Raw genomic sequence first — 26860 nt, forward strand, 5'->3', positions numbered from 1 at the left:
GTTATCAAAGTTTGTGCTTGTCCCAATGTATTGTTACGTTAAAGTGATTGTGGTCAAACAGTGTGAAACCCTAGTATTCATCAGATGTAATGAATGGTGTCATGGTGGGGTTGCAGAGGAGAAGCTCATTTCATGTGTGGAAGGAATGGATCTGGGAAAAGTGTCAGTACTTCCTCATGAAAAAATGCATGCAGTACCATATGTTCTGTAGCTGACTGCGAGTTAATCAGTTTGTAAAGGAGCGTGGGATCGGGTCCACCTGGGTGCTGTGTAGTGTGGGGTTAGACCTATCTATAATAATGTCATGTACGCAGTTTAAGTCCCCATCCCATATGCTTGGTGCATTAAGGTCCTGTACCATTGTGAGGGTTGGAGTGTCTAGGAATTGGGATTGACCAGTATTAGGTTTGTAGATTGCTACAAGGGTGATAGGTGTGCTATCCAACTTCCCCTCCACAACTACATGCCATCCATCAGGATATACCTTTTGATGCATGATGGCTAGTGCCACTGAAAGTGCTATCCATATCCACACCCCTCTGGCATATGGCGAGTAGGTGGTATCCACAATCTAGCCCCTCCATGGGTGGTAAACTCTGAGCAGTTCTGTGGCTGTCATGTGCGTTTCTTGGAGGTAGGTTATGTGGATGTGCCTGCATCTCAGATAAGAGTGCACCTGATGTTATCTCCTGGGCGTTGCCAACCCCCATATATTCCAGGACGGAAAGTTGTATGAGGAAGGGAAATCAACTAAGGGTGTAATCATGATTTTTATTTCTTTAGTCCTGCTCCTCCTTGCCCCCTAAACCATCCCTCAAGTTGTGTGTTCTCGTGCATCCCCCATTTCATTGATGACACACTGTTGACTGTCCACGCAAGAGAATACAAAATAAAACATGAACATAAACCCCCACTCCCATTCCAGGGTCAGAGGAAGAACAAGCCCTATACCACATGCAAACCTTACAAATAAGCAAGAACACAAAGTCAACCAGAGTTGGGGGAAAGGGATGCCCATTTGTGGTGAGATTGTGAGGACATTGCCTGCCCCATAAAGAAGCAGTGAAACTTCCTCCCTGATACATATATGACATCACAATGTACAGATCAATAACAAAGTATATAGTGATCTCATTCAAATCACTTTGTCCACATTAATTGGGGTGAGGGCAGGGCCAGCTCGAAGTTCAGGAGGAATTCTGATAATGGTGTGGTCCTGTTCCCTATCCAGTGAATCCACAGACTGATCGGGTGAACCTTTGGTTTGGCTGTGACAAGATCGTAGTTCAATGATCACCAGCATCTCCCCTCTCGTGGCCTGTTCTTCTGTGGGTCTGCCCTTGAGCGAGCTATACACGGTCGACGAGGTTGTCGTTGCCATGGACCACCAGTTCTCAGCATGCCACGCAACAGTGGTGTGACCCCTTTGGACTCTAGCCATTCCCATGCCCCATCCGGAGATGCAAAAAAGTGAGTGTTTCTAGAGTCCATGACGTGCAGCTTGGCTGTGAACATTAGTCAGAGCTGTTGCTTAATCGGCATGAAAGATCCTCCCTTGAACTGTATATCCACCCTGTAGTTTGGATAAATGTTCACTATGCTATTGTCTATCTGCCAGGGATCGTTCACAAGTGCAACCTGCAGTATATGGTTATGGTCTCGGTAGTAGTTGAGGAGCCTTTCCACTACTTGTCTAGGTGAAGTTCGCTACTAGGGAACATGTAGGCATACTCCACCAAGAAGAAGGTGGACTGCTTCGCACTGAGTGTGCTGGTGGGCAGACAGTCCTCAAGCAAGAGATCCATATTTGGGGCCCTTCACTTTCTCCAGGAGCCCCACTATTCAAACATTATTGCAGGATGATCAACCCTCTGCATCGTCCGCTCTGATGTGCAACATTCACTTCTGTTTGGAGGGTCTTGGATTAGGATTACATGTTCACCATTGAGGAGTGCAGTTTAGCTAGTACAGATTCATTTAATTCCACCCTATTTCTTAATTTGTCCTGGTCGGCTCTGAGGGGACTTAACTGTCAAGGCATCCAATTTCGGGTCCAACATGACCGTGAGATCCTTAATGGCTCTTAGAAGTTTATCAAACCTTTCCATAGCTGAGGGCATGCCAGGAGTGATGGTGGCTGCATTGCATTGTGTGGTGGTGGCAGTCCCCTCTGGCTATTTGGGCCCCATTTCAGGCCATACTTTTTAACCATGGTTGCAGGCTCACCCACAGGTGGAGGAGCTAGCCCTCGCTGTGCTGCAGTCTAGTGGGATGTCCATGCAGAGAAGTATGCCAGGGTCTCGCTCAGAGCGTGGGCCCATCAAGGGGTGTCGGGGATCACCATATGGTAGCACAAATATCAATGTTTTCCTGCCCCTCCTGATTGGGCTGTGGTGGAAGTGGTTGACAAGAGTCTGTTGGCCCCTCAGCCTTGTTGCCTTTTGGAACCATTAGGGGTGAACTGGTCGGGCACACCATAGTGAGTTTGCTCCCTGCTAGTAGTTTAACCTCCCTCCTGTCCATATTCTGACCCGAAGGGAGAAGTGGGGGAGCACATAGGGCCTTCTGCTGTGGAGCAATTGGAAAAGGACACAGGGGTTCCCTCCTATTGCATGCTATTATTCTTAGCTCGTGAATCTCTCATCGGACCGTGACCCACCTTTGCTTTGAGCAGCTCTGTGGTGCAGCCGTGTGGGGGTTGGGCGCCTGCTGGGTTTGCTGCCACATTGCCACCCGGGGATTTGCCCCAACCTGCAGCCTAGATGGATTGTGCGATCACATGAGGTCCCCGATGTGGTCTGCTGCAATATGCTACTGCACTCTCCTGGATGCCTTGTGCTCACCTCCGTTACCAGTCTGCAGCTCGATACCAGTTTTCGTTGAGACCCTCAGGGTGGTCCTTGTGTCAGGCATGCAAACAGAGCAGAACTCTTTACCGGCATGTTCATCCCAGCCAACATCATGGCCAGACCCACCCACTCTGCCCCTCCTATTTTTCATTCCGGTGTTCTTACTTACATGCTGAGAATCAGCATAATCCCTAGACAACATAGCGATCCTTTCATTAGAACCATCATGAGACATATTACCACCACCACCTACCTCCACAGCTTGATTATGGACTTTACCTGTCGAAAGGATTTAAACCAAATGACTCATCTCCATTACTGTTTTCTTTATCTTATATACAGTTCTTCATTTTTGTAGATTGTTCGTGTGTAATTTTTACTACAGCACTTTTATTCCACCATCCTTTTATTCTCCATTAAAACCCTCTCAGACAACTAGGACTGTACTGGAAAATATAAATTCTCCTTTCACAAATTTTTTTAAAACATGTTTATTGAGTTTTGAAACAAATGTGATATTCACTTATCCATAAAAAAGTTTACGAGGCATACATATTGAAATACAGTAGCAATAGTGTTAAACCCCATTACAGTGACTATGATTGGCATAGAGTTGAACACCGCATTCAACTTAATTATTCAAGAATATTTCTCCCACTTTACTGTTGAGGACTCCCTATCTCCATCCTCCTTTAACAACCTTGAAAGGTTTTTTAGTCCATACCTAATTTCCCTCTCCGATGTCCATACTGTTCACTTTGAAAGGGTGACCCATTATCAGTAACAATAGTTCTTGGAAAACCTTCAACATGAAACAATTGTTCCAAAAATGTTTTAGTACTGCTAGAGTTAGCAACTTTAACAAAAGTAGTAGAAATCCATTTTGAATAATATTCACAGTTACCACAAGATATTTGCAATCATTTTCAAAATATAGTGTAAGGAACATCAAAATCCAAACCTATTTTTCTTTGACCTCTCACACCACTGAGTATGATTTAATGGACTAGCAGACAACTTCCAATGTTTACTGGAAATTAAACATTCCTTACAACCCTCAACAAACATTCCAACTTGATTTTCAATCCCAGATCACCAATAAAACTGTTTAATCATGTTCAGAATTGCTGAAAGTTCCATGTGTTCTTCATGAGCAATTTGAATTATTCTGCCCCACAAACCTAATAGTGGTATCAACATATCCTTTCTAAGAACCACATCGCTGAAAATAATAATTTCTGAAGCCACATGAGCAAAGACGTTTAACTAATTATCTAAATCCTTCTCACAAGTCCAGCATTTAACAGCATATACCTTAACTTTGGACAACATGTGAAGTTCATTGTAATGTTTGATCCATCCTTCCTCTGTTATTTTAGAACCAAATGTGGCATCAACAGCTGCAATAACACATTCATCCTTATCAAAAATGTCTCCTTTGCATTGGTCATTTGTAAAAGACAAACAAGAAATCCAATCTGACGTTACACATTCTTTCCACCAGATAAAACCTTGATGTCATAATTGAACTCCTGTTAATGAGCACTGAGAGCAAATGAAAAAAGGGATGTATGTTAAAAAAAAAAAACGAAACCTTTGTTTATTTTTTGAAGACCAAGCAAGGATTTGTGGGACCACTACCGGCTCTAAAAAAATAAAAAAATAAAAATGTTTTTCACATTGTCAAAGTGAAAGGGGTCCCATAAGGTCCCCTTCCAATTTGCAAATGGTTACTGCTTCCTCCTTTTAAGTAGTCAGTAAAAAAAGTATGTTTTCAACTGTACTTCAGTCACCAAACATTACTACATAACCTACCGATTTGGTACTTTGAAGACCCACCCTAAACATTCCCCTCCCGAATACCAAATCGGGTTTGGGTTGCAGACATACAAATTGTGATTTGGGAACCAAATCACAATTTGGTGTTTGTACATTTAAAAAATAATTTTCTGATGTCTCAAATGGCTTGATTCTGTGAAGTTTAAGTCAAAATCTTCCAGTGGGGTAAGGTTACATGCTGTATCTGAGGATTTTTCTTATCAATAGTTTATTGTTATTATGCATAGTAAAAGGTTATCCTCCTTGTTTGTTAATTGAAAATACTTGATGCTTTAGAACATTTTATTCATCTGTTGTTACTAGATGGGTTCACAGATAAAAAAAAAATATTTTCTAAGTTCAGTTTGTTGTCAAGAGCTAGGGAGGAGGAGCTATTGGGAGCAGGGAACATCAAGGTGTGGTGAGTAGGAAGGTGAGAGAGCGGTAAGCCCCTCAGGTACAGGGGTATCAGCATCCCGAGCCTCTGTGACCACCAAATCGACTGACAAATCTTTTGCTGTCTGTGGCCACCTGCAACCACCTGCTGCTTGCTCGTGTGCTTGTTTGTTGCCCGATCACTGCCCTGTTTGCTAAAGTGGTCAGCGGCTGAAGTGAAGTCGAAGGGCACCAGGAGGGTCATCACAAATTTTCTGATCCCACTCCAGCATTGACCTGCCCTCTGCTTACTCCTGTACCTGCATTTTTCACCACCACTGGGTGTGGCGAGGCCGCAAGATGAAGTGGGAAAAATCCTACCTGAGTGAAATGGCCAGGTGCTGCTGTGAAGAGAAAAGGAAAGTGCAGTGAGGGCAAGTTTGTTGTGTGGTGGGTGTTGTACCACAGAGCTTGAGGGCCATGGTAGGTGGAAACGGCTTGCACACCTTGGCTCGTCAGGCCCTCTCTTCCATTCCTTCTTTTCCTTTTCTCTGAAGGAAAGACTTGTTCCTCGACTCTATGGACGACGGGCTATAGTCAACGAGTTTAACTACAATTAACAGGAATAAAGGAGAAAAGGGAGCAAAGGGGTCAGATTATAGTAAATCATAGAAATTTGTGTGGAAACCCAGGTGTCGCAAGGATTTCTTAATTTAACCATCCTGCTTACCACATAGAAACCTCTAAAGGGTAGCTAGGGGTTAAGCAAAATACAATCACAGCATAAAACGAGAGAGAAGCAGCCTCTGGAGTTCCAAGGCTCGCAAGTCCCAGGAATCATGTTGTTTGATGCTCCATAAGCTTAGCTAAGTGCAAATAGGACTGACCAGAAAAAGCTGGAAAACCCAGGAAAATTAGAAAAGAGAAACAAAGGAATTGCAAGTGCCAGCTACAACAATGGAAAATTCTAGGTTCAGGAATCCAGTATTTACGAATCTTAACTTATCAGGGGAAACTGTAAAGGACTGAATCTCTTTGTTTTCAATTCCCTTTTCCACAAGCTGCGCACTGTAAACAGCAAACAGGAATCAAACAATAACAATAAAGCATACAAAAAATGGGCAACTAACAAACCAATCAATAATATAATAAAACTAAAAAAGTTAAAGCAAAATCAAAGCAACTAACGGTAACAAGATAAATTCTCCTGCATCATTATTGCCTCAGCCATTGCCTCAAATATTTCGACCCCCTCAGAGTGCACAATGTGTGAAATAAGGGGGACACTAAAGGCAAAAAAGGCCAAGGCTGATCAAACATGTTTGGAAAAACACACAAAGTCTGGAGGACCCCAAACCACTGGAAGCATGGTTCATTGTGTACATGAAAGATGTACCTCATCAGAACCTAAGGACATCACTACGCAAAACCCCAAGCATGGTGAAGCAAGAGTTGGTTCTGTCCATGTCATTTGATACATCTAAGCATAATGCTGTCTAATTAGATGCCAACCATTCTATGGATTGCACTACGGATGGGAAAGAGCATTCTTAAATAGTGCTGTTTGAACCAGCACATAATAAAAAACATATGCACAAACAAAGGTTCCTATAGACGGCTTCCTAAATCTGCATCAAAGATTCAATCTTTATTTATTACAAAGAGCCCTGGCCAAAAAAACACATAACAAACTACTATAGCAATAGTCATGCCATCTCATCTGTCACTTCGTATGAAGGCAATCAAGCCCATACACCTGAATTGTCATATGGGCCTCTTAATGTATCAAACATATCAATTGCACAAGGAGCAGATGATTGACTTGGAATGCTGCACTTTACATCTTTACCAGAAGCAAAGGTACCTTAAAAAACAACAGGAAAAGCTAAAACAAATCAAGTATTTTTACCTCCAGGGATATCATCTCATTTTAAATTTGGTCTTCACTAGAATAGATCCAAGTCCTGAGAGACCCTTGGATCTACTACAGAAAGTGTACAGCTGCCTGCCTCAATACCTTCTGGTCAAGTTAACCTTGCAGACTCAACTCTTGATTCATGCATTACGGATAATGCTTCATATTGCATAAGACTCGTATTCACGATAGTGCCACTTTCACAACTTCTACTTTTTTCAACTCCTAGTCAAAAACAAATCTTAGAACCCTGACTTAAAATACCTAGACTCAACCACCCTACTTAACCAGGAGTTCTTCACCCAGGATAAGTCGGGTAGAAACAGGGTTGATTTGCAACTGGGAAGATAAGCATCTGATGATTATGATCTGCTTGACAAAAATCAACCACAATATGTAAGCTATGAGACAGGTGACCAATTCATGGTTTAACTATCAAATGAGTATTCAATAGATCAACCAATACTGAGTATCATGAAGGTCATGTGCAAAACCTTGGAGCCAAATTGGAGCTTACCAAGCAATTTACATCCTCCATAGTGACAATCGACCGCAGGATGGCAGCAAAAGTAAAGTAAAATTTAAGGTTACATGCCAGCCAGGGGGCACTAGAAAATCAAAGCTGTACTCCCTTGCTGGAAAATTGCTGGAAGTCCCAGGGGTCATAAATGACATCATAGAGGAGTGTAGGCCAAACTTGACAACCATCTGACACATCAGCCAAGAACATGTTCTTTTAAGTCCAACGACCGCCTACAAGAGACCATCCTCACTGCAAGAGACTGCGGCTCAGTCAAACCGCCATACTGAAATAGGAGACTTAACAGGAAAATCCTGTATTGCTATCACAGAGAAACCATCCATGTTAACCAGTTCTGTGCCGCGGATGTAATGGTTACGTCCTGCGGCACAGTGCTGCTGTGCCCAGGACGTAACCATTAAGTCCTGGGCACCCAGCCCAGAGGGAGGGCTAGCGCTCCCTCTGTGGGGTTTCCCCCCACCCCCCCAAGTCAGGGATGGAACCCCCGACCCCCCCACCCCCCTTGTGACATCAGCACGCAAGCGTGCGCTGATTGTCACAATGCCTCCTTCTTCGCGCTGGAAGCTCAGCTTCCAGCGCCATGATCGGAAGAGAAATGCAAAGCATTTCTCTTTCGATCACATTGAGGAGGCAGAGAGGCTTCAAAGGGAAGGAAATGTATTTCCTTCCCTTTGAAGTCTCTCTCTGCATTTTGGCAGCCGGATTGAAAGCAATCCGGCTGTCAAAACGCCCACTAGACACCACGGATGTCTTTTTTTAAAAGGATACTGACATAAGGGAGCGACCCCTTGGGCAAGGGTCGCTCCCAGGGTGGCATTTTTTTAAAGGCCTTTTCTGCCCCCCCCCGGGGGCAGATTGGCCTATCATTAGGCCGATCTGCCCCCGGGGGGGGGGGGCAGAAACCTCTAGGCACCAGGGATAACTTTTTTTTTATTTTTTTTTTTATTTTTTTTGTTTTAGGTGTGGGGGGCGACCCCTTAGGCAAGGGTCGCTCCCATCGGAGAAGATTATATTTAGGCCATTTCTGCCCCCCTTGGAGGCAGATTGGCCTATTTTTATGAGGCCAATCTTCCCCTAAGGTGGGCAGAAGCCACTAGACACCAGGGAGTTTTTTTTTTTGTTCGTGAATTTCACGTAAGGGGAGTGACCCCTTAGGCAAGGGGAGTTCCCCTGGGGGGCAAATTGTATTTAGGCCATTTTGCCCGCTTTGGGGGCAGATTGGCTGATTTTAGGTCAATATGCCCCCAAGGGGGGGCAGAAACCATTAGGCACCGGGGATTTTTATTGTTGTTGTTGTTTTACAGATGGGGAGCGACCCCTTAGGCAAGGGTCGTTCCCCTGGAGGGGCAAATTGTATTTAGGCCATGTTGCCCGCTTTGGGGGCAGATTGGCCGATTTTAGGTCAATATGCCCCCCAGGGGGGCAGAAACCACTAGGCACCAGGGATCTTTTTTTTTGCGCCGTCAGGCAAGTGGAGCGACCTAGTAGTCAAGGGTCGCTCCCTGTGGGGGGGGGGGCACATATATTTTAGGCCATTTCTGCCTCCCTTCGGGGCAGATCGGCCTATTGTTATTAGGCCGATCTGCCCCCGGGGGGGCAGAAACCTCTAGGTGCCAGGGCTAATTTTTTTTGTGTTTTATTTTTTTTTGTTTGTTTGTTTTTTTAGAGATGGGGAGCAGCCCCGTAGGCAAGGGTCACTCCCCTGGAGGGGCAAATAGTATTTAGGCCATTTCTGCCCGCTTTGGGGGCAGATGGACCGATTTTAGGTCAATCTGCCCCCAATGGGGGCAGAAACCACTAGGCACCAGTGATCTTTTTTTTGTGCCGTCACGCAAGGGGAGTGACACCGTAGGCAAGGGTCGCTCCCCGGGGGGGGGAGGCCAAAATCCACAGGTAGGCACTTTGCAAAAAAACATCTCTGTTTTCTGTGAAAAAATGTGATGTGTTCACGTTGTGTTTTGGGCCATTTCCTTTCGTGGGCGCTAGGCCCACCCACACAAGTGAGGTACCATTTTTATCGGGAGACTTGGGGGAACGCTGGGTGGAAGGACATTTGTGGCTCCTCTCAGATTCCAGAACTTTCTGTCACCAAAATGTGAGGAAAAAGTGTTTTTTGGCCAAATTTTGAGGTTTGCAAAGGATTCTGGGTAACAGAACCTGGTCAGAGCCCCACAAGTCACCCCATCTTGGATTCCCCTAGGTGTCTAGTTTTCAGAAATGTGCTGGTTTGCTAGGTTTCCCCAGGTGCCGGATGAGCTAGAGGCCAAAATCCACAGGTAGGCACTGTTTTCTGTGAAAAAATGTGATGTGTCCATGTTGTGTTTTGGGCCATTTCCTTTCGTAGGCGCTAGGCCTACCCACACAAGTGAGGTACCATTTTTATCGGGAGACTTGGGGGAATGCTGGGTGGAAGGAAATTTGTGGCTCCTCTGAGATTCCAGAACTTTCTGTCACCGAAATGTGAGGAAAATGTGTTTTTTTTTGCCACATTTTGAGGTTTGCAAAGGTTTTAGGGTAACAGAACCTTGTCAGAGCCCCACAAGTCACCCCATCTTGGATTCCCCTAGATCTCTAGTTTTAAAAAATGCACAGATTTGATAGGTTTCCCCAGGTGCCGGCTGAGCTAGAGGCCAAAATGTACAGGTAAGCACTTTGCAAAAAACACCTCTGTTTTCTGTCAAAAAATGGGATGTGTCCACGTTGTGTTTTGGGGCATTTCCTGTCACGGGAGCTAGGCCTACCCACACAAGTGAGGTATCATTTTTATCGGGAGACTTGGAGAAACATAGAATAGCAAAACAAGTGTTATTGCCCCTTTTCTTTCTCTACATTTTTTCCTTCCAAATATAAGAGAGTGTGTAAAAAAGACGTCTATTTGAGAAATGCCTTGTAATTCACATGCTAGTATGGGCACCCCGGAATTCAGAGATGTACAAATAACCACTGCTCCTCAACACCTTATCTTGTGCCCATTTTGGAAATACAAAGGTTTTCTTGATAGCTATTTTTTACTCTTTATGTTTCAGCAAATGAATTGCTGTATACCCGGTATAGAATGAAAACCCAAGGCAGGGTGCAGGTCATTTATTGGCTCTGGGTACCTAGAGTTCTTGATGAACCTACAAGCCCTATATATCCCCGCAACCAGAAGAGTCCAGCAGATGTAACAGTATATAGCTTTAAAACATCTGACATTGCAGGAAAAAGTTACAGAGTAAAACGTAGAGAAAAATAGCAGATTTTTTCACCTCAATTTCAATATTTTATTTCAGTTGTTATTTTCTGTAGGAAACCCTTGTAGGATCTACACAAATTACCCCTTGCTAAATTCAGAATTTTGTCTATTTTTCAGAAATGTTTCGGTTTCTGAGATCCAGCATTGGTTTCATGCCCATTTCTGTCACTGACTGGAAGGAGGCTGAAAGCACAAAAAATCATAAAAATGGGGCATGTCCCAGTAAAATGGAAAAATTGTGTTGAAAAATTGGGTTTTCTGATTCACGTCTGCCTGTTCCTGAAAGCTGGGAAGCTGGTGATTTTAGCACCGCAAACCCTTTGTTGATGCCATTTTCAGGGGAAAAACCACAAGGCTTCTTCTGCAGCCCCTTTTTCCCATTTTTTTGAAAAAAACGAAATTTTCACTGTATTTTGGCTAATTTCTTGGCCTCCTTCTGGGGAACCCACAAAGTCTGGGTACCTCTAGAATCCCTAGGATGTTGGGAAAAAAAGGACGCAAATTTGGCGTGGGTAGCTTATGTGAACAAAAAGTTATGAGGCCCCAAATAGCCAATAAAAAGGCTCGGCACAGGAGGGGGAAAAGGCCTGGCAGCGAAGGGGTTAAATAAAAAGATACAAAGGAAGAGGAAAAAGCTAAAGGTAAAAGTGCATGGAAACAAACCTAAACATGGTGTTGGAAAAAGATCAAAGCAGCTTTCCATCCCCCTCAACTACATTGCTATCCCTTCAAACAACAGCACAAGTTCTGGAGCAACTAAAAGTCCAAGAACTAGGAGAAGGTAAAAAACAGCCATCTAGTAAAGTAAGTATAGGTGATCAAATTGAAGATTTCACAAACCAAAATCCAGGACTGCTTTGTAGCAAAGCGTACACCATTCATTCACACACAGATTGAGTACCAACAGGATACAGATGAACTCCCTCATCAAACTGGAATCCAGTCATGGAGAAAAAACATCATTAGCAGAGGTCATAATGATGCCACCACTCGCAGAAGGTAAAATCCATGAAATCACTCCAACACAGGAAATTCAAGGAACTGTGCCCAATCGAGGTGACCAAAAGAGCCACATAAATCAAACAAGTAAACCACACCTTCCTTGTGTAGCTACAGACAATAAAAATCTCTGTTACTCAGAGTCTTAGATCAGTAACTTCCACCCAAGATCACATCTTCCAAATGAAGACCTCTGCTTTCCATATAAAGCAGAGGTAGAACAAATAGATTTAAGGATTAGGCAGACCATCTATGGGGACTTCCAAGCTTTGATCCTACGTGATCCAGCAATTCTAACCTCTGGCTTAGTCACTGCTGATCCTGTACATTCCTGGGTAACAATAGCAAACCCGATGTACAATAGGGCTAAACAACCAACACTGGGATACCTGGAGAAAATCAACAAATGCACACCCAGGCTAGGAAACCTGCAAATAAGCACTTAATGTGATGTCCACCAGGATGGCATAAGCACCAATAAAGAGCAGCTGATGGTTATAAGATGTCCTCAATAAAGGTAACATCTTGCAACTTATAAACACTTTGCCATGCCTACAAGATATAAGAAAAAATTACCTGCTTGTGGAAACTATAGCATGGTCCAGCACAAAAATAGCAAATTAAATCCTTAGTCATGCGAAAGGGATAAAATAAGAATGCAACAAATCGCTTCCTCGAATCAAAATCTTGATTATCTGCCAACAAAAAGACCATCATTGAAAGATCAAGTAGGAAATCAGCTATAGGATAAACCTAGAAACTGCAACTCGATATTGGACCAAAATCACATTTAAAAAACATGAATTGGACTATTGCAGGCTTAAAATCAAATATGGACGATAAGGAGTGGCTGTACTTTATAAAACAGGACATCTGCTGCTTGCAAGAAACGTGGGCTGTCAACCCCAATTGATCTTTATGGATATTGATGGATATTTAACATACCATTCACCTGCCAGTAAAACAAAAAAAAGCAGACAAACGGGGGCTTGACTATTTGGGTAAGAAAATCGTTGGTAGTAAATGCTGAAATAATTCATACTATAATTAACAAGAAAATACAAATCTTTGAACTAAGAAGTAAGGTGTGGTCATGAATGTCTATTTTCCACCAGGTGGATGGGCCCTGGTGAAGTCTGATGTTCTTGCTCTTCAAAGACCAACTTTTGGCAAAAAGATTGGAAGAGGTGATGAAGGCGCAACTAGAAAGCACGTAAACTATTGTAAATTGGTATGTGGTGAATTCAGCTAAAAAATGCATCCTTTAATCGTAGGTCACACGAGAATTGCTGAAGATAGCATATGGAATATACCCTTACTCTCCAAAGAGTATTTCATGAGCACAAAGAAATGCAAATTTATCTTCAAAGCTCTAGTCTAGGGAGGCATGCGCCCACTGAACAGTCTGACTCTGTCAGACAGAACCCCAAAATCAACTTTCAGTGTTGGCCATAGACCAAGAACCATATACTACATGGTGATTAATATTGAAGTATGGCATCTTGCTGTTGATATGAGAATCCACCACAGGATCGAAAGTGACCACAACTCTTTACTCCTGGTTTTAGAACATCCAAATTCAAGTTCTTCTGCATCTATATTAAACCAGTATGCAGGTAGCTTGATAATTGCTCTGAAACCAAACAGAAAGTACATTGTTGATGTCAACAATAAATGTGAACTAACAATTTATTCTTCTAGCAACAAATGGATGACTTTGTAAACCTCAATCCTAACTACAGACAGAAGCAGGGGAGTTGTAATTGGAAAACAATTGAACAGCTTCTAGCACAGACTGCTGTGGTTAGATAAAACAAACAAATGTTGCACCTGAATACTCTTCTACAGACGGCCTGGATAGGTTTGATATGGAATGTTTAAAATTAAAAAGGGCTATTGTTTTTGCCTCTGAAAAATTGACACCTGTCTGACAACAGTGGACAGCTTTTTTATGACATCAGAAAGCAGTATAAACATGTGATAACGCATAAAAAGAATCACCATTCACAAAAACTCTCGCAAGCTCTATTGAATCCAAGAAATTCTGGGAGATTGCAATTTGGGGCTTTGAAGGCACACTGAATAATTTTGAACTGTTACATAAGTCCAAAACTCTGGATACATCAAGTCACAACCCTTTACTGGTACAAAGGAGATAATATACTGCACAGAACAAATGGCCTAGCTCTACAGAATCATGTTGTGCCAGGAGGCAATAGTACCCAAAATGAATCATTATACTCAAATCAGAGCAGTGGTAAAGCTGACCAGAAGGTTATCATGCATGAAAACTCTAGTTTAGAACAGCAACCTCTTGAACCCTCGCTATCAACGGTAGTGAGCCCAAAGATCAGCATTTCCTTAATTTTCTCCACCAGTGCTTTTCCCCATTATTCAAACTTCAAACTTGAGGTCAATTGATTAATTTAATGAAAAGGAAGTTGTCCAAGCTATTCAAGCCCAGATGCCATGCAAAGCTGCTGGACTTCACAATATCTCAACAGATGTCTATCAAAAACATATAACCCTGTGGTCATCTGTACTAACTCGATGTTTCAATAATATCTTGTCTCATGAGCAGATCCAACTCTCATGGAGGAAATCAATAACTGTGCCATTCCACAAAAAGGGTGCAGAGATGTCCCACCTACCTACCAATTTCTTTGCTTGATGGAGTAAGCAAAATCTTCAGAAAGCTGTTATTATCTCGCTTGGATCAGTGGCTGGAAGTAAAAGACTTAATATCACCATACCAAGCGGGCTTCAGGAGAGACCAGAGTACAGTAGACCATGTGATCAGATTACATTTCTGCTCAAAATATATATTCCTTGAAAAGTCATCCCTTCACTTGGTATTCATCAACCTTTAAACTTCTTTTGAAAGTGTTGATCGGCCACACTATGGCGAATGTTCAAGGAGTTGGGAGCTGCAGAAAACCTATTAAGACTACAAATTGCGCTCCACTCTGGTAATACCACTCGGGTGAAGTACAGCACCAGAGGCGATCATACAGCTGAGATTAATATAGAGCATTGTATCAAGCCTGGCTGCGCACTAGCACCTACCCTATTTAATTGCTATGTAAATGAAGTAATGAAATCACTAACGAATCTCAATCTGGACGTGCCCAAAATAAGCATAGAGCTAATTCCAGTGCTACTCTTCGCAGTAAATGTGGTGCTAATAGCAAGAACAGAGCTATCAATGCATCATTTTTTGGCAGGATTTGAGTCATTCTGTGTCACCAGAAGTCTCACCATTAATGTTGGAAAGAACTAAGTACATGATCCTTAACCAACAAAACAACTTGAGAGTAACCTTTAGGGTATTTGACAAGCCTCTGGATCACATGTCCACTTACAAATATCTGGGAACTTGTTTGGAATGCAGACTTCTGTGGGCCCTCAAGATCTGCAAGAGGAATGCCATTCTGGCTCAGCAAGCTGAAACGGTGCTGAGATTTTCAAAATCATGCAGAAATCCCTTTGTAGGCCTGGCTATGGTGGCATATACAATGAAAGCTAGGGCTGCAACCACATATGGCTCACAGACCTGGGATAACAGAAAAAACCCATCTATCCAAATCACTAAAAACTACTTCCTACACCAGCTACTGTATATGGGCTGTGGAACGGCGATGGATGCCTTGAGAGCAGACTTAAACATCAAAAAGATTGTTGATTATATTGCTTTAGCACCAGTATTGTATTGGATCCGTATTGGGTCCAAGGGTGAACTTGCCTCTAACAGATTGACAATATTGGATATCATGATGAGTCAAAAATATAATTCCTCCACAATATCGCCCTCAAAGACCTTTGGCTTTACTCGGAAACTATCACAAAGGCTAGCCTCGATTTGATTATGAAGGCGTACTGGGAACATATAAATCAAGCGAAGATAAGTTGGGTGGATCCTTTGCTAAAATCTATTTGTCATTTAAACTAGCCCATGGCTTTGAAACTGGATGAAATCTTCCCTTAGAAAAGATAACTCTCAATTTACAATTCTGATTGTGCATATTGCCAGTGGCATCAGGCAGTAAAAGACGGTCAACAAAACCTGATGAGGGAATAGATATCTACCTTTATCCACTTGGAGTCCCGGAAACACTAACTCATTTTCCCCTGCTGTCTTACTATATATTAAGTATTCATAAATATTATTTATGTCCACTTTTTTCCAGTCATAGTAGCAGGCAGTGTAAAGAAGCAGAAGCTCTCTGTTTGAGATCAGATGATAAAAATATAACCTTGGCTGTTTTGTCTTAGATCTACACAGCCTGTAAGTCAACAGAATGAGTTGAGAAAAGCATGTGTACATCTAAAAACCATACTCAAATCCAAATGCCACTGACACACTTGCTACTTGAATGTTTCCTAAGACATCTACTGGTTCAGAATCGGCATTCTCTGATGCTTCTATAAAGCCCAAAGCACAAACTTGTTAAACACTTCTTTCTGGACTAATACTAACACAACTCATAGCTATGTTTTATTGGGGAGGTCTTGTTTCCTTGTTTCCACTCGGTGTAATAATGTAATGTGCGCACAGAGGTTATTACTGAGGGCAGAGGTGGTGAGTCCACCTTTTATGTATGAGCGGTTCATGCAGTTTTATAACTGAGTGTTTATTTTGAGTCTGTCCAATACCCTCCGAGGCCCATATTGTATACTCTTTAACTGTCCTTTAGACTCAAGTTGTATAAATAATTTCTGGTGTCTTCTGTTTCACCTTTAAAAGAGAATGTCTTTTTGCTGTTACTGTAAGTCAGCTGCAACAGTCACATGTAGGGTAAACACTCAGCGAACTGCCAAAGCACTTGGGCACCTTGATGGAGAAAGTGAACTCCCTAGAACAGTGGTTCCCAACCTTTTGACTTCTGTGGACCCCTATTTTATCAATACTGGAGCCCGGGGACCCCCACTGAATCATTATTAGAACACGGGGACCCCCGAGGAGTCCTTACTAATAGCTGGGACCTAATATTATTAAATGCTTTAAGCAGCCGCGGACCCCCTGAGGAGGCTTCGCGGACCCCCAGGGGTCCCCGGCCCACAGGTTGGGAACCACTGCCCTAGAAGATGGACTCATCTGTAATATATGCTCTTCAAGCTAACTACAGAGAAACTCCAATGGCGAAGGCATCCTTAAGAAGGAAAAGTTAGAGGAACTGTGATGATTATGCGAGGGGTCAACATCAAGGGAAGTATAAACGTATCTGAGCCCTAGTGGAGAAAGCCAATTCCTTCACTGATACGTAGTGTATTAATGTGTTGATTTTCACAGGGTTAATACTGAGGGTATGACTATCTGCACTTGCACCTTATGTCCTTAGAAACCTATGTGATTCCTTTGAATTACTCCAACAAAGCAGCTCCTTTTTGTCGCTTAATCCAGCAACTTTGTGTTAACTGCCAGAAGGGTCCTTATTGAGGGAAGCATTTGCGCTCTATTTGGAACACTCAAAAATGTTTTTTCTGTGAATGCACATTTTCTTGTTGGCATTAAGTTTTATGCTAGGCAGACTGTTCGAGAGGTATACCCCCAAGGCCTAACTAACTCTTGTGGGTAAGGCCAGTTCATCTGCACTTTATGTCTAGGTCTTGAAATAAATAAATCCTTTTCTAGATTGCTCGCCTAATAATATATTAAGTGGCCCTCCTGGCGGTATTCTAATGGAGGAAGTTGCCCTTGGCCACAACTTAGTGAAACATAAGGAAGATGGCTTGAGGGGGTAAACTACGTATGTACTTGCACTTTATGATTATAAAACTAATAGCTCTTAATTATCCTTCATGGCCTACTGTTTAGTTGAAGACTCCTAATACAAAAATCTAGGAAGTTGTAGTTTGGACATGTGGTCATCTATAAATCAAAATAAAAAAAAAACCTGGTAAATTTAATGGCCCACTTATATTTCCATCTTACGCGATCTCAGAGCCAACTGCAAATTTAAAATATAACCATTGTGTTTTATACCGCATTGTAAATAGTTTTGGTCTGTCACAGCTGAAAACAATAAAGATTTGATTTGATTTGTGTTGAGTTATTAAAATGAGATTTCTAAATCATTACTCCGTATTTTGAGTGTCTTCAGTCATGCTTGAGTATAGAAATATAGGCAAAGGTTTCTTGCACACAGGCCACTGGAATGGATTTTTGTTAAGCCTTGTTTTTATTTAGATATTATTCAGATTATTAGATCACAGACTACATGAGGCTCAGTGGCGGCCCTTTCATGGTGCTACCGCAAAGTGTTAAAATGTTTTTTTGTCTTGGTTAAGAAAAAAACTGTAGTTTCAAGAAGTCCTTTGACTTTGGTTGTGGAACAGAACATTGAAAAGTACTTAAGCTATTAAAATCGTCAGCAGAAACCCTTTTGTATTTATAGCAAAGATGCTACTAAAATTAGTATGTTTTATGTTGAAATACCTAATCTTCCATAAAGTACACAAATGGTTTAGTAAGAATAACACTTAATACTAGTTTTAGAACCTCTTCCAAGTGTTTGTGCAAACCTCTAATACAATATCTACATCAATTTGACTAAATGCCATGCTCTAGCATACACAACTACCATAGGTCCTCATGATTTTTTTTTTGTAGCCATAGCTCAAAGCCAATAATCTAGATTTATCTTACATAATCATCTAATCTTCTGGATTCACCCATATGGCGTGGTCTTATCTGAATAGTACAAAAACAAAATCTTCTCCTTGGAGAGATGACACTTCTAACTTACACAACTTCCATTCCCTCTCTAATCTTGTAAGCTTAAAAGTACTGTACCCTATTGGAATCTATGCTTTTGTCTAGTCAGAGTGCCTCCCTTTTTCTGGTAACTCCAGGATCTCAAATAATTGGCCCTTTCTATAAATATGAAGGTGGACTTAAATATGAAATAGTAAAAGATATAAATAATCAAAACTGCCTGTTTACCTGACACACAGAAAATATAATTACATCTAAAATCATATCTAAAAGGATTTCTTTGGATGCACAAGTAGTCGGCTGGAGATGCGAGCTCTCTAATTCACTCCTCAGTCCTTTGCCAGTGATCATGGGTTGGCTGGTTTGTCTCTGTGCTCCAGTCACGGTATGAGATTACTGTTGTGAGTAATGACCGAATCAAGTGTTCTGCATGCCTTGGCAGTTGATGTTGAGCTAACATAACTACACTTCAAAGTCTTTCCAGAGTCATTTCATTTATAGATTCATTCACTAAACATCAGCTCTTGCATACATAAGCTATATTAATACAGAAACTTATATTTTTTGTACACATTTTGCAAACTTCTTGAGAATTTTTTGAATGTGAACATAATACCTTGCAAAAGGAAGAGGTGTGCAAACTGGCTTCAGAAATAAAATCATCTGCCTCAAAAGAAGTGGGCTGTTATGTAATACACAATAACATATTTTTGGCCAGTGTCAAAACTGCACAGACTATTCATGTGTGTTGGATCTCCCATGCACAGCCTAATTTTCAAAAGTAGCTGGACCATGCATTTCCAGTCCATGCTAACAGAAGAAGCTTCAACTGTTTTATGCACTTTGGGCCAGATGTACGACCTAGAGTTTTGCGACTCACAATTTGTGACTCATTTGCAAGTCTGTGGGACGACAACCTGCTCTGAAAATATATTTTTGCATGCATTCACAAAGGAGAAGGGGTCTGAATCCGGCCATTTGCAATGAGAAGAAAGCTTTGGACATGTGGCCCTTTGTCACAAGAAATAGAATACACCCTGTTAAGTATTTTAACTAAGTACTATTCATGTTGACTTGCTCTTTTATTTTTCCTTGTCCTTGTCTGCCCTGACATGTTGATTTAGTTATCTGAGATGTGCGGCGGTCTCTGTCCGGCAGTCCACACTTGCCCCATTTCCCTGTATGATACCAGCATAAAAACTATTGCCAATAAGGTGCCTGCCTGTGCAGGAACATGCAAGACTCCAAAACTCAAATATAAACCTGCAAAACTTTACATTGAATTTAAGTATAAGTAGTGACCTCTGCCTCTCCATTTGCAGGAACATGAAGAAGATTTGGAAGCTGTGTGGCAAGAACATTTGCATGGGACACATATCATCAAGCCTTCTTGATAAACATTGTAGTTACTGCCCCGGTTTGACTACTACATATCCCCAAATCATTCTTTGTGATGCTACACTTCCTTTTCCAGTGCAGGTTGTTCTCTCCCCCACTATATATGCATGCTGCGTCCCAGCTGTAGCCATTTCCCCTTTAGCAGTGAGAAAATCATTGAGATTTGCATTAAAGATCTATAGTTAAGATATGTATAGCTCTTAAGACATTGCTACATATGATATAGAATTACTTTATGATGTGAATTCCTCCAGTAACTTATTACTGAAACTTAATTTTTCAGATTGCATGTAAAGTGAAGCTGGTAGAACAGTTGCAGAGTGATCTGGACCTTACCAAGCAATCTCATTCTACTGATCTAGAACGGTGGAACCAGAACGCATTGCTCCTACAGAATGAACTTGACTCTGCAACCACGGAGCTTCAGGAGAACCTCATGAAGATGCAAGAATACAAAAAAGAAATGACAAAACTAAGGAATGACTTAGAAAAGTCTGAATCTCTTTATAAAGAAGCATTAAGTAAGGTATGTAAATAAGATAATAAATGGCATTATATAGGGGACACTCCCTTCAAAGCAGTGACAATTCATCTGAAAAACAAAAATGAAAAGTCTTGAGATTAAGCTTCCAAAATGAATACCAAATTAATTATAAATATTGAAATTGGCATATGGAAATGATTAACTGTATTGCTAAATCTGTGTGCAGTCCTCATCACTTCCTTTCACCATTTCAGAAGGTAAATATGGGTGAAGCTGTGGGTAAGCTGTGATTACACCTCCTGCAATGGGAATGAATTAGAGTTTCTCATGTATGATGGAAAGTTTAGATTTATTTACTTTTGTTACATGTAGACCAGCCACATCAACCCTCCTGGGATGTGAAGTCATTGAAATACCCTGAACAGTCTGTCCTGTCCAACAGCACATATTTGTTCTTATGGTAGTGAAAAATTATATTGTAATACAAAACTCACCCCTTTCAAAGAATGAGATCATTCTATCTAAAGTATGTTTTAGTCCAGGAAGGGGAGGTTGAGCCTCAAACCACCAGATGAGCTAGGGCAGTATCAGGAAGCGACCAGGTGGGTCAAGGGATGGGACCTTTTTGAGTATATCAAACACACAAAAGGTGATGAGCTGCATCAGAAATGGGATTATTCATGTGGGAGAAGATTCCCTTATCAAATTAATAAACCCATCCTGGTTATGCCAAAACACAATTCTTTCAGAAAGACTAGTCTATTCTAGGTAGCTATGGAAATCCCTGCTATGTTCAAGTAGTAGCAACAATTTTAAAGTAAGGTACACAACATAATAGGTTTAACAAACCAATTTAGAAAAGTGTACACAGATCATCAAAATATGTTAAGGGCATTCAGACATACGATTTTAAGTTTTAGAACAAAAAGCGCTAAGTAAAAGTAAAAGTAAAGCACCAATCTAAAGTCACTGTCTATGATTGTCCAAGAACAAGGTGCAGCTTCAGGCTGACTATTATAAAGAAGATCAACCAGTCAAAGATTTTATATTCAGACTTAGACCCTGATTACAAATCAGGTGGAATACAATTGATAAATGCTTGCTTGACTTGACCTAATTTCTCTTGTTGGAAACATATAATTAGATTTTGTCTGCAGCAGGAACATTTTATTCTAACCAGGGAAGCATACACCTCTTTCCTAGGTAAATAGAAAAACATTTCCCTGAGGGCTACCGGGATTTAAAAGTCCTTGAGTCATTGTGTGAGCCATTTTATTTCAGCAGCAGTCGGGAACCTTCTTCCATCAGGGCCTTCTTCTTCAGGGGTAGTCTTCTCAGACCCAGGAATAGTCAGAAGTGGTGGTGCCACCAGATGGATCCTGTGTAGTAGTCCGTGATTAGTTCTATTTTCTCACAGTTTCCTCACCTCCTTTTGCTGCACTTCCACTTTTCCTTACTGTAAAATTACACAGGACTTCCTGTTTAGGGATTCCAAAAACAGCTGTCATGAGGCAGGTCTGCCTTTTGCTCCTAAACTACTCCCCCATTCAGATTACCTATCTTTCCAACTGATATTGTCAAAAGTGTGTTTTGTCCTGCTGTGACTTTGTCTCTGAGGATCTCGGGGATGAACAGGAGAAGCTCTTTGTTGGTTTGGAAAAGTCCCTTTCATGTTGATGGACGTGCACCCCTGCCCTGAGTGCCCCAACTATTCTGATGTCTGGATCCCTGATGCTGATTTATGTTGCCATGGGCGAACATGAATTGTGTGTGTGCCATGGCATAGGCAAATCTTACAGATTTCAATCTGTTTGAACAGGGATGGGTGAACAAACCTACTGCCCTCATAGTGGGGAAGGACTTGTGCCTCTACCCAGAGGTAAGCAGCACAAGTGCAGTCGTGGCAGCACAGAGTGTAGTGATTAGTAAGAGAGAACACACTATTTAAAATGTTGCTGCTGTGTGCTGAACTTACCCTTAGTCTACATCGGTTTGGTGTGCACTGCTGCACAGGATGTGTGTGTTTATACATGTGCTGGTTGTTTGTATGCCTGTGAATAGCACAATACAGGGATGGTGCAGTGTATGTATGTTATATGCATGTTCTGGGTGTTTGTGTGACTGTGAAGGGAAGGGTACAATACATTAATGATAAAGTGCTGTACAGTATGTGTATATTATATGACTGCGCTGGGTGTATGTGTGCCTGAGAATGGTGCAACACATGGAAAATGCTGGGTTTCATTTTGGGAGACACAGGGCTAACTCGAGGAGCATGAAGAGGTAGAAGAATCCCCCGGACATATTTGTGGATTGCTGCATTCCTGTGAGCTAGATGGGGACACATGGGATGAAGGGAGAGCCAGGCTCTTCATTATACTTTAAAAGGGTGCTCTTTGAGTCAGGAAAAGCTCATTAGGAAGGGGCCTGGGCACATCACAGGAAGGAGATTAGGTTGATAAAATAATCATAAAGAGTGGAGCTGAGGCTCTGGGTAACCTTTTGATCTAGTTATCACTGTGGCCGACATTCAGGTGTAAACCTCCAGTAACTTGGATAGCCTGTGCTGTGGTTCTATCAGATTTTGAGTTGCTCGTGCTTTGGCAGACTGCTTTCTAGAGGAAGGGTGAGGCAGAGGAGAGGACACTTCAAAAGGAACCTGAACCCAAACATAAACTTCAAAAACTCAGGCTGTAGATCCCATTTGGTGTCTGGAAATGGACTATAAAAAGGGAAACTCAAGGCCCCCCCAAATTATCAACTGTCAAGCAGCCAGTTGGGTTCTACGAGGGGGGAGAAGAACTGCAAGACTTTTGACTGTGACCAAGAATGGGGGCCAAGCCCTGCCAGTCTTCCGACTGGGTGAGGGGGCATCACCAAGGGACTTCTAGACCACATTTCCCTTGAGTCTGGGGCAGTATTGCCTGCATGCTTATAAAGACGAGTGTGCCCTGTAAGGAAGCGGAGGGTGCTGGATGAAGTGAGGTCTAGTGGGGGATCCTGAAGATTGAATCCATGTAGTGAGGTATGAAGTGGTGGCTGCTGCATCAATCAGGTCTTAGCTGATGTGCAGGGAAAAGTTGGCAACCCCTGTATGCCAGAGGTGGGCCATTGTGAAGGGGGCCCTGACAGTTGCTGCACAATCGGGTCATCACCAGTGTGCAGCTTGTAGGTCAATGACCCCATATGCCATTTGGGGTCCCTCTGAAGTGTGCTGATACATAAATTGGACCATTGCCCATGTGCGGAGCGCCGTCAATTTCTGCTATTCCAAGTGGGTTGTAGCTTCTGTACAGGGCAGTGTTGGTGACCCCATATGTCAGTGGAGGCCTCTGGGTCGTTGTGAGGAGGAGGCTGCAGCGGACCCAAGCCTCAACTGAGGACCTCTACCAGGAACATCCCAGCCCCCAGCAACCTGTGGGGGGAGGATCCCAAGAGCCTTACCAAGCATAAAAGGAGCATTGTGGACCTCTTGGCAAATGCCTCAGCAGGACCATGTGTGAGGAACTCAAGGATACTCAACCACTGCCCCTCCCAGGATGTGTGAAAGACTTACAGGTAAAACTTATTTACAGGCCAGATGACCCCAGGGGAACTTGCCTGCCACATAGTGCCTTCATGCTAGAAAACATTTGACTTTAATAAAGAGTCAGAGTGGGACTCCTTAAACTCGGACTGCTATTGGTGCTCTACCTGATTGTCACCTATAGTAAATCGGGAATAACCACTACTGCTAGCAAGAGGGTAGTGGGGCTTCGGGTTTCACCTATAAAATTCTAGAGCCTTGTCCTCAGGGGACTGTGTGTATTATTTGTGTTTGTCATATTTTACTCTCTATCCATATATAAATGCATCTTTTTCATAAAAGCAAATATTTGTCTGAGCAGTCATTAATTGCTGCTGCTGAACCTGTTTCGAGTTGTGATCCCATATTATCCCCTCTACGTCTACCTCTGCCCCTAAAAGCCTTAGACAGCTTGACCCACTATGACACTGAGAGTCAAATGCTGAGGGAGTTGTTGGGCCAGTTGCTCAGGCTCCATAGTAGGTCAGGTCCTGGGCTATCAGGAGTAAAAGACCTCAACCTCCACAGTTGGACACAGTTGCTCCTGCTTGCCCCTGGGCCCTCTGAATGGTGTTCTGATACTCTACTTGGCATCTCAAAGTCAAAAGAAGTAGTGCTAAAGCTGCCTTTTGTTTTGCCAACTGTTCCTATCAATACCCTGATAGCTAATCCCTGCTAAATAAATAGCAGTTAATACACTTTGGCCCATCCTGGGCTCAAAGGCAGGCCATTGTCCTGAGTAAAGGTCTTTCCCAGCTGAAGATGTGTATTCCAGCTCTGTACGTGTGATAAGGGGCAGGACTTGTTTAAAATCTGTTATGGCTTAGACAGCCTAAAGTATAATTTATAAAGTTACTTTTCTGCTTAAGTTATCAAACATATGATTTGACCATTAAACAGATTTTTTTTAAACAATGTGGGAAATAAATTTGAAGCATTTATGTAGCCTTTTCCCTATTGGAGATAGGTAATTACAATTGTAATCCTACTTAAGCTTGATTAGGGAATTGGCTACCAAGACTTACATAGTGAAATAGCTTTTGGGTTTTATGTCACTGTGAGGGTATACCCTCCCCAATTTGTAGGGTATTCTGTTTTTGCATATTAGCAGCCTCCTTTGTGGGCTTGGGTATGATTCCAGGGTGACTTATGAATATATAAAAGTAGATTTGACAAAGGAATTGTACCTACTATGAGTCCGCAATTAAACTGCATCCAAGCCAAAACAGTGGTGCTACTGGCAGACATATTTTTTTTGTCATTTATGTAGGTGCTGTAAATGCACACGACAGCCGACATATCACTTTGATCTTCCCATGCAATAAGTTCACTTTAGGCACCTTTTGCAGTGGATTGATAAGGAAGTTAAAAAGGCCAAATAGGAAGTTCCAATATGAAGACCATGTTTTCAATGAGAAGTACAAACAATTTACTACTGTTTTGGAGTGGTAAATTGCACAGAGTTCTGAAGCTAGCAAAACTAGGGCCTAGAAAAAGGTGAACAAATATTGAGTGATGGAGAAAAGGCATTTTTTCTACTGGAGGAACTGTTGCAAATAGTCTTACCCTCTGGCTAGATTTCAAGCTCACCATTTTTCACACCACAGCCCCACTCTAGACATGGACCAGCTACTCATGGAAACAGTCCATCCTGAACCAATAGGTGAGGCCCTTTCCAGAAGGGAACACAAACAGCCCCAGAGCAGTTTGGAGCTTGTTAGGCTTCATCAGTGAGTTCTGGATTTGATCCTGTAGCACAGCAAGGAAGGGACGCACATCTGGGCATCCCATTGTGTTTTGTTTTACTATAATCCTATGGTGTACTATCATATTTTTCTCAATGGTTGGAGAGTTACTGATTGGAACCCATGCAGGATTGAAACAAATCATGAACTTTAGGGCCTCACTTATTCACTCACCATAAAGTTTTCGTGCTCCAACTCTGAATCTCTTTTGATACTATTGCACTTGAGCTAAAGCTGTACTTGGTAGAGCAAAGGAGGCTCAATGGCAAAATTGATGCCTTCAGATTAGCTCACACTGCAATCGGTCTGTTGCTTCACACTTCGTCAAATGCTTTGTCTATTAATTTGTCTGCATCTCTTAAAATGCGAGAATGCTGTGCCCTGGAACAGCACCCTGCCCAGTTATCATGCTACAACTTAGTGGAATTATGTCTAGATTCCAGAATTAATTCCTAATCTAAGCCTATGAGGCAGTCCTTCTTCGTAGCTCTTTGTGGTCATGAGCATGTCAGAGTCAAGTGTATTCATGGAGTGTAATGCATATTGTAAGTAACCTACAATTCAAGTCAGAATATTATCAAGAGTAATATTTAGTTGACATGTGCACATTTCCAGCCCCAGGTGTCAGTGCTAGCCTTGCTTGAACAAGGCTTTCCTTCATGTGCCTGTGTAGCCACAGTACTTGTGCCCTGATTTTAAATATGCTGTGCTACGATATGGTGGTGACTAATACCGGTGCTTGTGTGCATGTGAACTATGGAGTTTTGTGTCATTGCCCTTAACAGGCATTTAAGTAAAACTGTGATTCTGAGGAGGAAGAATTTTAAGTAATTCTAAATTTTGAATCGGAAGGCCCTACTTATTGCTAAGTGAATTTGTCAGTAGTTGCAAAGTAATGTGTAGGGTCACCTGACCCTATTAAAAATCCTTACAAAGACACTTTGATTATATGAGATTTAGCTTAAAATCCAGCATTAGTTCACTAGCATCCTGATGTTCTATTTATTATCTAAAGAATTGCTTTTATTAGTTTGATATGTCTGGCTCCTTTGTGAAAAATGTTTTACATTTTAGTATTGAGGTTATCATCAACATTGTTCTAATTTGTCTCTATCCTATACTGTTGTTTTGTTTCAGAGTGGCTAATGCCTTTTCTGGTGTTTATCTTGGTTTATGTAAGGCATGCAGCCCTCAGGAAGATGTGGCTCTATTTTGTAAATG

The 26860-nt window shown here is 42.0% G+C and overlaps 1 protein-coding gene across 2 annotated transcripts in view; it reads left to right on the forward strand.

Annotated features, from left to right (window-relative positions):
* The window catches only part of LOC138282607 (polyamine-modulated factor 1-binding protein 1-like), a 1030040-nt gene that overhangs the window by 708169 nt on the left and 295011 nt on the right, over nucleotides 1-26860 (forward strand). For both annotated transcript variants that reach the window (XM_069220389.1, XM_069220390.1), the window contains exon 18: nucleotides 20129-20371. In XM_069220389.1, the coding sequence (XP_069076490.1) occupies nucleotides 20129-20371 (243 nt within the window). The remainder of the gene's footprint in view (nucleotides 1-20128; nucleotides 20372-26860) is intronic.

The sequence above is a fragment of the Pleurodeles waltl genome, chromosome 2_2 (assembly GCF_031143425.1).
Source record: "Pleurodeles waltl isolate 20211129_DDA chromosome 2_2, aPleWal1.hap1.20221129, whole genome shotgun sequence".
In the NCBI taxonomy this organism is placed as follows: Eukaryota; Metazoa; Chordata; class Amphibia; order Caudata; family Salamandridae; genus Pleurodeles; species Pleurodeles waltl.